Genomic DNA, 14,570 nt, shown 5'->3' with positions numbered 1-14,570 from the left:
TTCGAGCGCTGTATGAGTCTGAGGAGAACTGTGAGGTGGATCCCATGAGAACTCCTCCGTCAGTGCTAGCCGATCATCAGGCTAATCTGCGCATGTGCTGCGAGCTAGCACTCTGCAAGATCATCAACTCTCATTGGTCGGTTCCTCAAACACACATAACATCTGCTCATGAACAGAGTTTTGTCATCTTTGTCAGCAGTGATGTTGAGTTATGTTGTTTGTGCACAGTGTGTTTCCTCGGGAACTGAAGGAGGTTTTTGCATCGTGGCGCGTGCGGTGCGCTGAACGTGGTCGAGAAGACATCGCAGATCGTCTCATCAGTTCGTCTCTCTTCCTGCGCTTCCTGTGTCCTGCCATCATGTCTCCATCTCTCTTTAATCTGACGCAGGAGTATCCATCTGAACGCACCTCACGAACACTCACGCTCATCGCCAAGGTGGTGCAGAACCTGGCCAGCTTCTCAAAGTCAGTGTCGCTCTCAGCCGTCTCACACATACACACGCAGGCACACTGTCACGTGAGACAATTCATGACGTCTCATTGTGTCGTTCTCACATGTGTCTGTCTGTGTGTTTTATCTGTCTCATGTCATCCACTGCATGTCTCTCTCTCTCTTCACTACATGTCTCTCTCTCTCTTCACTACATGTCTCTCTCTATCATAACTGCATGTCTCTCTCTCTCTCTCTCTCTCTGTCTCTCTCTCTCTCTCTTCACTACATGTCTCTCTCTCTCTCTCTCTCTCTCTCTCTGTCTCTCTCTCTCTCTCTTCACTACATGTCTCTCTCTATCATAACTGCATGTCTCTCTCTCTCTCTCTCTCTCTCTCTGTCTCTCTCTCTCTCTCTTCACTACATGTCTCTCTCTCTCTCTCTCTCTCTCTCTCTCTCTCTCTCTCTCTCTCTCTGTCTCTCTCTCTCTCTCTTCACTACATGTCTCTCTCTGTCTCTCTCTCTCTCTCTCTCTTCACTGCATGATGTCTGTGTCTCTCTCATGTGCAGGTTTAGTGGTAAGGAGGATTATATGTGCTTCATGAATGAGTTTCTGGAGATGGAGTGGGGCTCCATGCAGCAGTTTCTCTATGAGATCTCAAATCTGGAGTGTGTGAGTAACGCAGGAGCGTTCGAGGGTTATATTGACCTGGGCCGAGAGCTTTCAATCCTGCACAGTTTACTCTGGGAGGTCATGGCACAGCTCAGTAAGGTACGCACATCATTCACATGATCATCCACATTCATCCACATCAACTGTCAGTTTGTTCAGTCATCTTCTTCTGTTGCTTTAGGATGCCATATTGAAACTGGGGCCGTTGCCACGGTTACTGAATGACATCAGCGTGGCACTGCGGAATCCTCAGCTGCACCGTCAGGCCAGTCACCAGCCGCCCGAACGTCACCTGTCACGACCCGCCTTCAGTCGCCTCGCCACCAACGACTTCCAGAGTCTCATGATGAGAGATCTAAACAGGTTATCTGAAGTTTTATGGTGGTGATTATGCTAATATTTTTGGGTCTGCACTCCAGTACCACTATAGTTTCTTTGAATGATAATCTTAAAGTAAATCTACATGAGTATATCTGTCATAGTGCGTATGTTGACAGTGACGTGATGTCACATGATGTGTGTGTATTCAGCTCTATAGACATCTCTCGTCTCCCCTCTCCCACGGCGGGTTTGTCCAGCAGCGGTGTTCTATCTCATCCCGCCATGGCTGCTTTCTCTGAACGGGACCACCGTGGCAACAAAGATGTGTTTTATGTCACCCGCCCTCCTCTTGCACGCTCAAGCCCCGCCTACTGCACTAGCAGCTCTGACATCACTGAACCAGACCCAAAGGTACACACACAAACACATGAATGCAACATTCTAAAGAGCAGGTATAAACCACCCAGACCAACCCTGTAGCAACCACTCAGAAGCTGAGATGAATTTGTTTTGTGTGTGTCTCAGGTTCTCAGTGTGAATAAGAGTGTTTCTATGATGGACCTGCAGGATTCACGCATTAACAGCGTCTCAAATCTGCACTCCGTCAACGATCTGCTCAACTCATCTCAGGGGTCTCTCGCCGGATTGGCCGGCTACGGTCCGCTGGGCGGCGCTCCTCTCAGGGCCGGAGGTCGTGTGTCGGCGGGCTCGGGAGGCTCCAGCATGTCGGGTGGTTTGCGTCTGAGTCACTCGGGTGGCCTGACGACGGACTCGCTGTCCCAGCAGCAGCAGCAGCAGGCGGCCGCCATGCACGTGCCTCTGTCCTTCCAGAACCCTCTATTCCACCTGGCTTCTGACGGGCCGCAGTACCACACGCCGCCGCACGTCTCCTCTGCTGCCCCGCCCCCTCTGCTGCTGGCTCCTGAGCCCGAAAACGGTCACGTGGGATTCGGTGTGCCGTCGTTCGGCCACAGCGGCTTCTCTCGCAGCGAAGACCTTTCAGCCCTGCGGACGCAGAACAGTCTGGTGCAGCCCAACATCGTCCACTCGCACAGCTACAGCGACGACTTCACGCGTCACAACCAGGCCGACTACGCCCGCAGACAGCTGTCGCTGCAGGTGCAGGTAATCCCACCGATGTGTGAGTGATGTCATGTTACGGGTTGCTTTTGGAAAGGATTGAAACCCTCACTCTCTCTCTCTCTCTCTCTCTCTCTCTCTCGCTCTGTGCTGTCAGGAGAATCTTCAGCAGCAGGTTTTAATGGGCATCACCCCACATACGGCCACGGGTACTGGCACCCCCTCCTCTCTGGCCACACCTCCAACCACCATTCATCCCGTCCGTCAGGCCTCCATGGGACAGCCTCCTTCTCAGCGTGTGAGACCCCAGCCCTCCCACCAACTGTCGGTCAGCTCGGCCGCGAACGCTACGCCCCCCAAAGCCCGTCCTCAGAGCGGCAACCTGCTGCAGTCGCCCGAGTCCAGTTTCGGTGCGAGGCAGTTGCTGAGGCAGCAGTTGTCAGCGAAGGATAGCCCCGCCCCCGGGCTGCCGCATCAGTCCAGCACGGCCACTGAGAACGCTACGCCTCAGGGGGGAGCCAATGAGAATGCAGAAAATCCCCAGAGTAACCAACCGGCCAAACCCGCGCAACAGAGCAACCCTCAACATCAACTCAAGGCCACCCCGAACAAACAGGTCAAACACACATTTACATTTATGCATTTGGCAGACTACTATACATTTGTTTCTTAGTTTGTGCAATTCCTGAAATGGAACCGTTGCTAACGTCATGCTCTGATCACTGAACTACAGGAAAACTGTGGCTCAGACACACACACCAGTGCCTCCATCATTCTGAAAGCTCAGTCCAGTTGCTGATATTATGTGAGTGATAATGTTCAGAGAGCCGACAGAAATAATCCCCTTCAGTGTGATCAGGACGTGAAGCGGAGGGTCTTGTGTCTCACTGAAGGGGATTATTTCACAATAACAGCGGCTGCTTGTACATTATCCCGTTTATTACACGACTACTTACCACATGAGAAATAAACTGGACATTACTGGTGAATTAGAAATATTTTATTAGCTCATTTTAACCGAATGCAGAACCTTCTGCAAGGAAAAGCCGTTTAGATTCGGTTTTAAAGTCAGAAACAACGTTGTTATTTGTAAAGAACAAACCTTGTAATGTCGCCACTGGCCAATCAGAATCAAGCATTTAAATGTTTAATAATCAGATGTAAAGCAGTCTTACTGAGAACTAGAGACATCAGAAATCCGGAATCTGCCGTTTCTTACACATAATAGATCATGTCTCACACTCATTCCATCATTGAGTTTTTATTTGGTTTTATCTTTAGGGCTCCAAATCTCCGTCCACCCTCAATCCCCCCACAGCTGCGTCCGAGCGTACGGTGGCCTGGGTCTCTAACATGCCACATCTGTCTGCAGACATCGAGAGTCTCCGTGTGGACCGAGAGGATTTTAAACTGAAAGAACACTCCAAGAGCATGGATGAGTCTCGTCTGGACCGGGTCAGTGCTTCTACAATATTAAACACACAGTCCAGTCAAACATGTGAAGAATTTAAAACACATTTCAGACATAAACAGATGTCATATGTAACGTACTGAAACACGTACATACAACGCAGTTCAATCTCCAGAGTCTTTTAAACATTTCTTCATTGATCAGACACTTTTATATAAAGTGACTTACACAAATGAAAGTGCAGTGAACTGTTTATCAGCGAAACTTTAGAAATGAAGCTTTAAAGAAATAAGAAGCTGTTATACATGTATCCAGGGTGTTTCCAGCATTGAAGGACATCCAGGGCTTAGCAATGACGTATACGTGCGTCTGACTAATGCAACGTCGGAGGCGTGGTCGGCTGTCAGTGCCAAACTGGCTTATAAAAACGGATCCCGATGAGCACGAGCGATCGCATCAGACCTAATCAAAGCAACATCACGATCTCCTTAAGCATCCACGTCATGCTCAGAGAAAACACCCTCTCCACGAAGAGCAGTTGTTCTGTTTCCCCGCACTAGCTAGCCTAGAACCAATTATAACGGCTGCACTGCGCATGTTCAGTGTTTTCTTATTAAACATTTTTAGAAATTTTAAATTTAAAAAAAATTATTTAAAGGACGATAAAGTAAAATGATGCAGATGACATTAAAATGCGGCACACTGCTTATGACTTGCATGACAACAAAGCTTCACATTTTAAATCTAAAGCTTCAAATTTAAAAGCTTCCCGCAAAATGCGAGACAGACGGTCCCCCTTTAGTAATATTAAGCGGGTTTTTGATTTACACACTGTTTAATGTTTGATGATGATCACGTTATTTTAAATTTGAGAGGGTGAGCAATCTTCTATCACTTGTTTCAGCTTCTCCTGTGTTTTTATCCGGAGGATATCCGGTACTAGAAGATGCCAGTATAAGTGCTAACGCATAACGTTAACCTAACGGTAGTAATAACTAGCTAGTTAAACAAATAGGCCTACAGTGAAAGCCAGCCAGATGATGATCTTCAGACTTTAAGGATAAAAGAACTGAATTCTTACCCACTGACTTCTTTCTGAAGAATACCAAAAGTCTTGTTTGCTTCATTTTTCTTTCCTGCTCGCTGACTGTCTCAGTTGTTAACTGGCACTTTGCGGTGACTGTTCTAGCTCATGGCCCAGAGAGGAAGAAACGGAGTAGCCCATAGGCTACCGACAGCAAAGGAATGAATTCTATAGGCTAGATTATTTTTAAGGTCTATCTTTACAGGCTGTATGTATGCAGTACATGCAAAGCCAGAGCGCAATGAAATAAAGCAACTTATGATTTCAGGGGTTTACATCGGCTATTGTCCAGTTTCAGATTTGCTCAGTGACAGTCATTACATTTGGGGCTTAAGCCCCGGCAAAATCGGCTGGCGCCGCCCCTGCATGTATCCTCCTGATGTCGCCGCAGGTCAGTTTCGTGACGGATGAGGTCTGGATGTGTCTGCAGGTGCGTGAATATGAGGAGGAGATTCACTCTCTGAAGGAGCGTCTGATGATGTCACACCGTAAGCTGGAGGAGTACGAGCGGCGTCTGCAGTCACAGGAACATCAGACCAGTAAAATCCTGCTGCAGTATCAGAGTCGTCTGGACGACAGCGAGCGCCGTCTGCACATGCAACAGATGGAGAAAGACTCGCAGATCAAAGGCATCATCAACAGGTCAGACACGTCACACACCAGCCGCTGTGAGCCCCAGAACCAGAGCATTGTGGGAATGATGGCCTGTGTGTTACAGGTTGATGGCAGTCGAGGGTGAGCTGAGAGGAAGTGGTATGCCAGACCTCAAGAGCAGAATATTTACGGAACAGGTGTGCGCACACACACACACTTTAGAGACCATCATGCGTCCATCTGCAGCATCCTATTAAATAATATTGACACTCAAGTCATTCGTTATGTGTGTGTGTTGTTTTGTCATGCCACATTTGTCTGTCTTTGTATGTGTGTGTGTGTGTGTGTGTGTACTGGTTTAGTGAGTGTGTGTCTGTGTGTCAAGTGCTTATTAACAAGTTATTTACAAAATGATCATATGTGTAAAATTAACACGGTGTTTACAGTTATTGACAACAGCGCTACACTGTGACAGCTCTAATATAAATGAATATTTAAATGATGAATCTGTTTTGTTGTTGTTGGTCAGAGACTCACTTTTGCCATTTTGCTTTTCTTTTCAGCCCATTTATGGTGCCCATTCTGGAACTTGATTGGTCGGTGGTCATGTGATTGGCTAAACCACAACCCAGGACTGTCTGTTGATTGGCTGAGAGAGAGGCAGAACTTGAGCAGGAAGAATGACTCCAGCTCTATGATTTCTCTCTCTCTCTCTATCACACACACACACACACACACACACACACACACACACACTGGGAGTATCTCTATATGTGTATTTATATCTGTGATAGATATATCAACATATATTTAGCAGATGTGTCTCATTTTCATCTGAAATTTTGAGCCAAATGGACGACAATCAACGTGATGAGGCCGATACAATCACACACTGACAGAACAACAGACAGACAGACAGAGAGTTTATTCTCTTATTCTCTCTCTCTCTCTCTCTCTCTCTCTCTCTCTGTCTGTCTGTCTGTCTGTCTGTCTATGTGTGTTTGTGTTTTGATCAACTTCCTAATAATGACTCAATAACAATCTTGTTTTTTTTCTTATGTTGTTTTGAGCGGGTACATTTTTTTCCGAGCCAATGAGACGATGTCACAGTGCTCAGAACTCCGCCTCTTCCTGTCCTGAGAAGGGGGCGGGCTCTCCTCTCCGTGCCTACAGAGCTCCATTCAGAGACACGAGACTCAGGACGAGCGAGTCAGACACTCTGTTTATTTCACGATCTCATCTGTGAGAGGAAAGTTTCCACAGCTCTCAGTGTGACAGTGGACAGACCTGAACCACAGACAACAGACTCTCTCTCTCTCTCTGTGTGTGTGTGTGTGTGTGTGTGTGTGTGTTGAGATCATTCAGGTGATTTTATCAGTGTGTGTGTGTGTTTAGTGATGACACCGTGTCTTAACCAGATGCTATGAGACAAAGCAATCAAACCTCTTCCACATCAACACAGGTTTCTGTCCTAAACACAGTCACAACAGCGATGTTGCACTGAAATCTCTTCTCATGGGAGTTAAACATCAGACGTGTGTGAGGAGAGACGTTTAGAAACAGATATTCGGTTACACAAGAATACCCATAAGACTCACACGGGTATGTTATTAGCTGCCACTCTTCGGATTGGCTGTTGTGTGTCGTCTGTGGTTTAAGGAGAGACATGTGCTCGGGTCACGGCTGGTTTTGACAATGAATTCATGAGTGAAAATCTCAAAGGCTTTATAAAGCCACAAATGATGTAGAAACACGTGACGGTTCTCTTCTGAACTCCAGTGTGCTGACTACATCACATACTGATTACACATCTCTCTCATTTGACCTCATTATTCACCTCAAATCCGCCATTCAAAAGACATCATTGGTTTTTTAATGAAAGAAATGAGTGTGTTGGCACAGTTATATAATCTTGATCACTTTCAGATGAGAGGATTTGTAAGCTCATGAGAGATATTTCAGTCTGTTGGTGTTTATATATAGTGGACAGTATGTGCTTTTATTGGTTCCTCAGTGAGTTTGTGATGTGGTCAGTATAGACGGTTTCAGCAGCTACAACATAAACAAACGTTACGTGCCCCAAACTTAACTTCTGGTAGACCTCCACAAAGAATCAATAACTGTTGAGTACTGAAGTTCATTTAATACCATTAACATACATTGAATATAAATGAACTTGTTATATTATAACCGAACACAGACTGGAAGTTAACTAAGGGCCGGGTGCTTGCGTGCATGCGTACGTTAGATTAAACAGTCAATAAAATCGTGTTTGGAACAGAACACACACACACACACACACACACCGATGCTGTCTGCTGGTTTCTGTACATAGATTTCAGATTTAATGATTGAAGGTTTCTCTCATTTTTAGTCACTTGATTTTATTCTCTTTTCTCGATGTTTGATGGATGATAATCATATACACCAGTAGATGCTTTGCTGGGGCTTAAGTCACTTACTTTGTATTTATTTTTTGTTGAAAGTATTACTTTTGTCTGCATTTCAGGTAATAATAGTTATGAGAAAATACTAATGAATAGTGTTTCTGTGCCTACAGTCCCATAAAGAGCTCACAGCAGTGCCGATTGGCTGAACTCTGAGTTCTCGACAGTGCTGATTGGCTGAAAGCCTGATCAGATTTACATTTGCTGCCGTACAGACGTGGATTATGAGCGAACAAATCAAACGAGAATCAATGATTCTTTTTCATTACATCATTTTTCACGACATTCTGGCACAATTTTCTGATGATAATATTATTCAGCCATTGTATGTGTATAAGGGATGGATTATGCTAAAACAGATTGTGATCGTGTATCTTTATCCCCGTTGTGTAGCACTCTAGCTCTTAGCTGACTCTTGTTGATGATGATGATGATGATGATGATGATATGGTTTTACAAAGGGATTCACCCGCCAATTTAGCCATAGACACGGACAAGCCATAGCGTTTCCCCGAGCCTCCAAACAAACTTCAGGAGTGTAGGATGTATATATTTATATATTTACCCATGGAAATATTGTTGAATGCACAAGAGATTTGTTGATTCTAGAGTGAAGCATCTCTGAATATAGAGTGATGTTTTGAATGTTCATATTATTATAAAGATATTATATTCAAATATTATTATTATTGTAATTATGAACTTCATTTTATGGACAATGATTAATAAACACAAATGTCTTTCTTTTTGTGAATATGGAAAAGTTTACATTTTCTGGGGAAATATTATGAAACTTTAAATATTTCAACAAACAAATAAATCAATATATACATGCTTAAATGTTCTTTTTTTATTCCAAACGTGGATCAAGAGATTTGCTTCATGTTGCTTATGCACACGTACGCATTTCACAAGTTTGCACTGTTACAAAGTAGCTTAGTACAGAGAGATAGAAATGAAAAATAAAGATATAGAATGCACCCAAAGTCTGTAATGAATTGTCTTAATGTTTTTAAATACAGATATCAACATTCTACCAACAGTGAGAATACTTCATTACTGTCTCGTTTGTGTATTTAGAATTAAGCTACATTCAAAACTAGCAGAAAAAGGGGTTTCAGGACTGACGTGACAAATCAAAAAATGCTATTCTATTCTATTTTTATTATATATTTTATGATGACTGTGAAATGAATTTTGCTTTTTCTTTTGTATAAACTGGTGCAGATTGTCCAGCTTGGTTTCTGACAGAATATGACTGAATGTTAAATACATGCAAACTGTTTTAATGCTTTAAGGAAAACAACATTGTTCGAAAAGTCAGGAAACAGCGACCCTAAAAAACGGAAACATGATGTGATTTTGGGGTTTATTTTAATAAGGACACTCAACCCACCGGTGAAGAGAGAAGGTGAGAATCACTGCTGGAATAAATCATGTTTTATGTAACATTCACATAACGTCTAGTTCATTTAAAGACACCTGGGACCCGTTTCAATAAGGAGGTTCATGCAACACTGAGTTAAAATATGAACTCTGAGTTGATTTACTCAGATAATCGCTACTCTGAGTTTTCTGTTTCAGAACAGCTGGTTTCAATGAGTTCAATCCACTCTGAGTAAGTTCAGCCGAGGTTACGCGTCATCACCGCGGCTTTAAAAAGCCATCATCAATTGAGCGAAGATAACACGATTCACCATGGCAACGCCACGTGACAAAAAGCGCTCCGTTTATTTCTCGCCAGTCGAATTGGAGGCACTATATATATATATATATATAATGTATATCGTATCGTATATGTATAAACATATATACCTACGATTTTTTGTCATGTAGGTGCAATCCTTCTGCAATAAAAAGAACATGGCAGAAGCTGGAAATGAAATATAAAAACATCCTTCAGTCCGGTGAGTTTAAATGCTCTTGCTAGTAGGATGCCTGACTGGGAAATGTTTGATATATTTAATAAACTGGCCTTGAAAGTTTTGAGGATATGAGAACCGAGCACTGTGGCTGTAGAAGACAGAAAACTGGCCATGCTTGCCCCTGCTCCAGCTATGTGTAACGGAGGCCAGCTAGAGATGCTCTAGCGACAGACGCAATAGAGAATGCGGTCGTTAGGCTCGTGGTTAGAGCGCCCGTCCCTCGTTCTGACCGACGGCAGTTCGAAGCCCGCGCAGAGCGGGGCGAGTTGGACCTTTTAAATGTGCCCCCAATCACATTGGGAAATCCTAAAGGGTATTTGAATTATTAGAGTTGGCAGCAAGAGCACATTTATTTGATCAGCTTATTCAGAAAGACGTTCACCATTCACCTGCAATCCTATGAAACTCCTCTTTGATGGCTCTCACAGTAAACTTAACACAAATGTATAAAAAGAGCTTGAGAGCGATTCACACTTTTCTTACTGCTCTGCATACAGTTGCCTTGCTAACGTGTTCTGCATCCCCGGTGTTATATAGAAAGCTTCCATTAGCAAAGATACGTAACAGAGAATCTGCTCAGATGTAAGAGCGCGTTCACGAGTGAGGTTTGTGATGTAAGGATGAAGCAGATTGTGAATATATTTAATGGACTGTAAAGAAAAACTGTATCGCTCAAATAAAGAATCCTCCGGATATGATAAAACATCCAAACGGGGCTTCACCATATATTCTCTCCCGACGTAAATGTAACTCTCTCTGAATGAATGCAGCTTCCTCGTCTACGGGTACTGAATAAACGGACATTTAATGTCTGTGTTACGAACTTGTGCGCGATTAAGGAAAACGAATGAAAAAACAAACGGCGAAGGCAATTTCAACACCGCTCGTGCTTCTAAAAGGGGCGGGGATTGAAACAAACCTCGGGTTAGTGGAATAAAACCTGCTCCAGACCAGGTTAGGTTCACAGAGTAGGTTACTATGGTTACTCACTCTAAGTAGAAGATACCTTGATTTCTGAAACGGGCTTGACTTACCCCGCGGTCACGGGTTTGATATACCTCACGTTCTGAAACTGAAAACCCAGAGTATCCCGTTTTCTGGGGTTAACTTACTCTGAGTTTGCACTTACCCTGCTTTCTGAAACGGGTCCCAGATCATGTAAATAATGTAAATATTTTCTTTATGAGTGTTGACAAATGTTTCAGATGTGTAAAACAAGCGTAGTTCATAAAACTGAAATGTAAACATGAATCTCAGATGATAACACTAATCAGCCGTAAACAATGACAGAAATATATATAATATCATGAACGAACAATACAGACATTATTCAACATAAACGCTTTTTTTTATGTTTTTCTTACACATATTTTAATTTCAGGTAATCACTGACATTGCTAAACGTCTCTCATATAATTGTCAATAGCTTGTGTGAGGTTTTTACAGTCAGTGTGTAAACAACACAAAACCAGTTTCTCTCAGATCACATGACAGTAAGAACACGAGAGTCACGAACACAATAAAACACAAATCAGCATCTTCAGGCTGCAAGAATCTGATGAATCTCGCATCTCAACATCTAATGTGTTTTCGGGAACATACAGTTTGCTTTTAATGACTCGCATCATTTGCATTTTAAAAAGCTTATAAACTACTTTGGGTTGTTGGGTCACAGGTTAAATGTGAGAAAATGTGTCATGTTGAGATTTTTCTGGCTTCTGTTGAAACACATAAGATATTGTTGAAGTTTATTGATATAATGAAATGATTTCATGAGGAGTTTGTTTGTTTGTCTGAGTTTGATGAATGGCAGAATTGAAGCAGAATCTGATCATGTAAAACAGAAACATTTTCAGTAGTCTCAGATTTTTAGACATCACCACAAATGTGTGTTTTCAGTTTTAATCTTTTGTTATTGTTTCACACATTCACAAACACACAACCAACACACAAAGCATTTCTCTCACTCTAAAAACTGTTGGGATATTTTCAAAAGGGGACGAACCCAGCCGTTGGGTTGTAAATGAACCCATGATGGGTTGTTTTAATCCAAAATTCTGAGCTGTTTTAACCCATCGTTGGGTCAAATATAAACCCTTTGGTGGGATCATTTAACCCAATGAATGGGTTCGTCCCTTTCTGTTGAGAATAACCCAGCATTTTTCATGTCTACATTCAAATTAAAGTTCAGGAATAAGAAAACGTAGGAACAGAATCCATCAAATCCACATGACTGAAATGTTTCTCAGGATCTTAAAATTGAATTATTTAAAAACATTTATGTATTTCATTAGAAACTATGATTTGCTTTGTTTTATAATGGATGACTAAATAATCAAGAAGAATTCGAACAGGGTGAATCCTCAAGAAAAACTTTTTCGTAAAATCATGAGAGAACATTTCTGTAAAGAATCATTAAATATACCAGAGTTATACAAACCTACAGTTGTGTTGTTTGGATGAGTTTACTATTACACAGAAATGTAAAATAAAATTAATAATAAAACTGGAGTCAGTGACCCTAAACCTTGAACCCATAGTGTAAGTCTGATCACAGGTCACGCAGAGGTCACGATGATGGATTCCACTTTATCAGCATCATGCTGTCCGTGTGTTTTCTTCAGATGAGTTTCACGCTGAATCTGCTCCTCTCTGTGCTCTTCACTGCTCCAGCCGCTCCTGCTGAACTGCGTTGCACAAACTCAATAGTCGCTGTGTGTCTGATCTGACCTTTGCTTTGACTCCAGAAGAACATGAAGATGAAACAGACGGCCATTGAACTCAGAAAACACATAAAGCCCATCGTGACAGCGATCACCAGCGTTTTCACATCAAACAGAAACGGCAGTGAACCCTGAGAGCCGTTGACTGCCGCTCGGCCGGACCCCTCCGGAAGGAGTGAGGGCAAACGCTCTCGAGTAGGACCTGCAAATCCACGCACCCACAGACTGACGGAGACGCTGTCGTTCCCTGCAGCGTTGGAAGCCACACACAGATAGTAGCCGCTGTCCTGCACCTGCGCATAGCGCACCTCTAGAGTCCCGTTACTCAGCACGCGGATTCTACCCGAGCCGGAGAGGAGGGAGCGTCGGGGATTCAGCCAGAAGATGGACGGTGCGGGATCTCCATCCGCTCCACAGAAGAACAGGACGGTGTGACCCTCGTCCGTGCGAACGTCTTGAGGCTTGCGGCTGAGAATTCGAGCTTGCCGACAGGGAAGCTCCGCCTCTGTGAGTTTGCCGATTGTCCGGCCCTGTACCCGCAGAGGCTTGGCGCAGGTCGGCGAGTGTCCCCTGAAGGGAAGTTGCGCGCGTCTGCGCATCACCCAGAGCAGACGACAATCGCAGGCCAGCGGATTCCCATCCAACCTCAGCACCTCCAAGGCATTCGCGGCCTGAAACGCCGACTCCTCTAACGTCACCAACCCATTGGCCGACAGGTCGAGCAGGCGGAGGGAGGTGAGGCCGCGGAACGCGCCTGGATCCACTGTCAGCAGACCGCAGCCCACCAAGTGCAGCTGCTGTAATCTTAAGAGATGAGCGAGCAGATGAGACTGGACGCTGCTGATGGGGTTATAGGACAGATCCAGATCCGTCAGATACACCAGATGATGAAGAGGAGAACACGGAACAGAAGTCAGATTACAGTGACTGACGGTGAGAGAGCTCAGATTCAGTCCCATCAGACTGTTGACGGCCAGAGAGTTCAGCCGTGGACAGTGAGACACGCTGAGATCTCGCAGACGGCTCAGCTGACGGAAAGAGTTGTTGGCCAGCGAGGTGAGACTCATCCTGCAGAGACGCAAGCGTGAGAGTCTAGCAAGAAGAGACAACGCCTCCACCGGCACTGACGTCAGGTTACATCTGTCAAAGTCCAGCTCCTGCAGATTCAGCAGACCGCCGAACGCGCGGCTTGACACGAACACCACATCGTTCTCACTCACCTCCAGCGTCAGCAGAGACAACATGTCTCTGAACGTATCGTCCAGAAACACCAGGATCTCATTCTCGCTGATGTCCAAGCGCTGGACGTTTGGAAGACCAGTGAAAGCTCCCACAGGAATGATCTTCAGGCGGTTATCAGACAGGGTCAGTGTCTGGAGGTTGTGCAGGCCGAGGAAAGCGTCCACCTCGATGACGCTCAGCGTGTTATGACTGAGATCTAAGTATCTTAACAGCGTCACACTGGAGAACTGTCCCCTCGTCAGAGTCTTTATGACATTATGACTCAAGTTCAGACTCACAGATGTTTCTGGAAGGCTGTCTGGAACACGCGTCAGGTGTCTGGATGAACAGTTGACCGTTAGGAGCGGGGGCTGACAGTCGCAGCGCTGGTCACATGATCCCCCTAGAGTCACGCCCACTAACCACTGCAGGACCACCCACCAGTGCAGCCACCTCCAATCAGCAGCCACACACATCTGGAGATAAAAACAACACACATTCGGGAACGAACGGCACAATAAGACACGACATCATCATGAAGCACAGGTGTCACAACATGTCAAATTACAGTTTTTCTCGATTGTTTACTCACAAATATTGGTACTTGAGACACAATGACCACAACATGTAACTCATTCACCAACCCCCTGAACCAATTCTG

General features: G+C 44.5%; 2 protein-coding genes across 2 annotated transcripts; one reads left to right on the top strand and one right to left on the bottom strand.

Moving 5' to 3' along the window:
• Positions 1-5: 5 nt before the first annotated feature.
• On the top strand, positions 6-6,186 carry LOC306890969 (ras/Rap GTPase-activating protein SynGAP-like; the record flags this gene model as incomplete). The annotated part of the gene is made up of 11 exons (XM_079488396.1): positions 6-136; positions 229-465; positions 1,001-1,202; positions 1,285-1,466; positions 1,634-1,835; positions 1,950-2,549; positions 2,662-3,120; positions 3,786-3,959; positions 5,430-5,641; positions 5,718-5,790; positions 6,157-6,186. Coding segments are annotated over 11 exons (2,502 nt in total), but the record flags the coding sequence as incomplete, so codon positions are not given.
• A 6,399-nt stretch (positions 6,187-12,585) lies between these two features.
• lingo4a (leucine rich repeat and Ig domain containing 4a) lies at positions 12,586-14,385 on the bottom strand (the record flags this gene model as incomplete). The annotated part of the gene is made up of 1 exon (XM_079488395.1): positions 12,586-14,385. One exon carries the CDS (start codon positions 14,383-14,385, stop codon positions 12,586-12,588), a length of 1,800 nt encoding a protein of 599 aa, XP_079344521.1.
• Between the last annotated feature and the right edge of the window lie 185 nt (positions 14,386-14,570).

This window comes from Barbatula barbatula, assembly GCF_947034865.1.
Source record: "Barbatula barbatula genome assembly, contig: scaffold_212, whole genome shotgun sequence".
Classification (NCBI taxonomy): Eukaryota; Metazoa; Chordata; class Actinopteri; order Cypriniformes; family Nemacheilidae; genus Barbatula; species Barbatula barbatula.
Note: the sequence above shows the minus strand (reverse complement) of the source record. Positions and strands in the feature narration are given on the sequence as shown.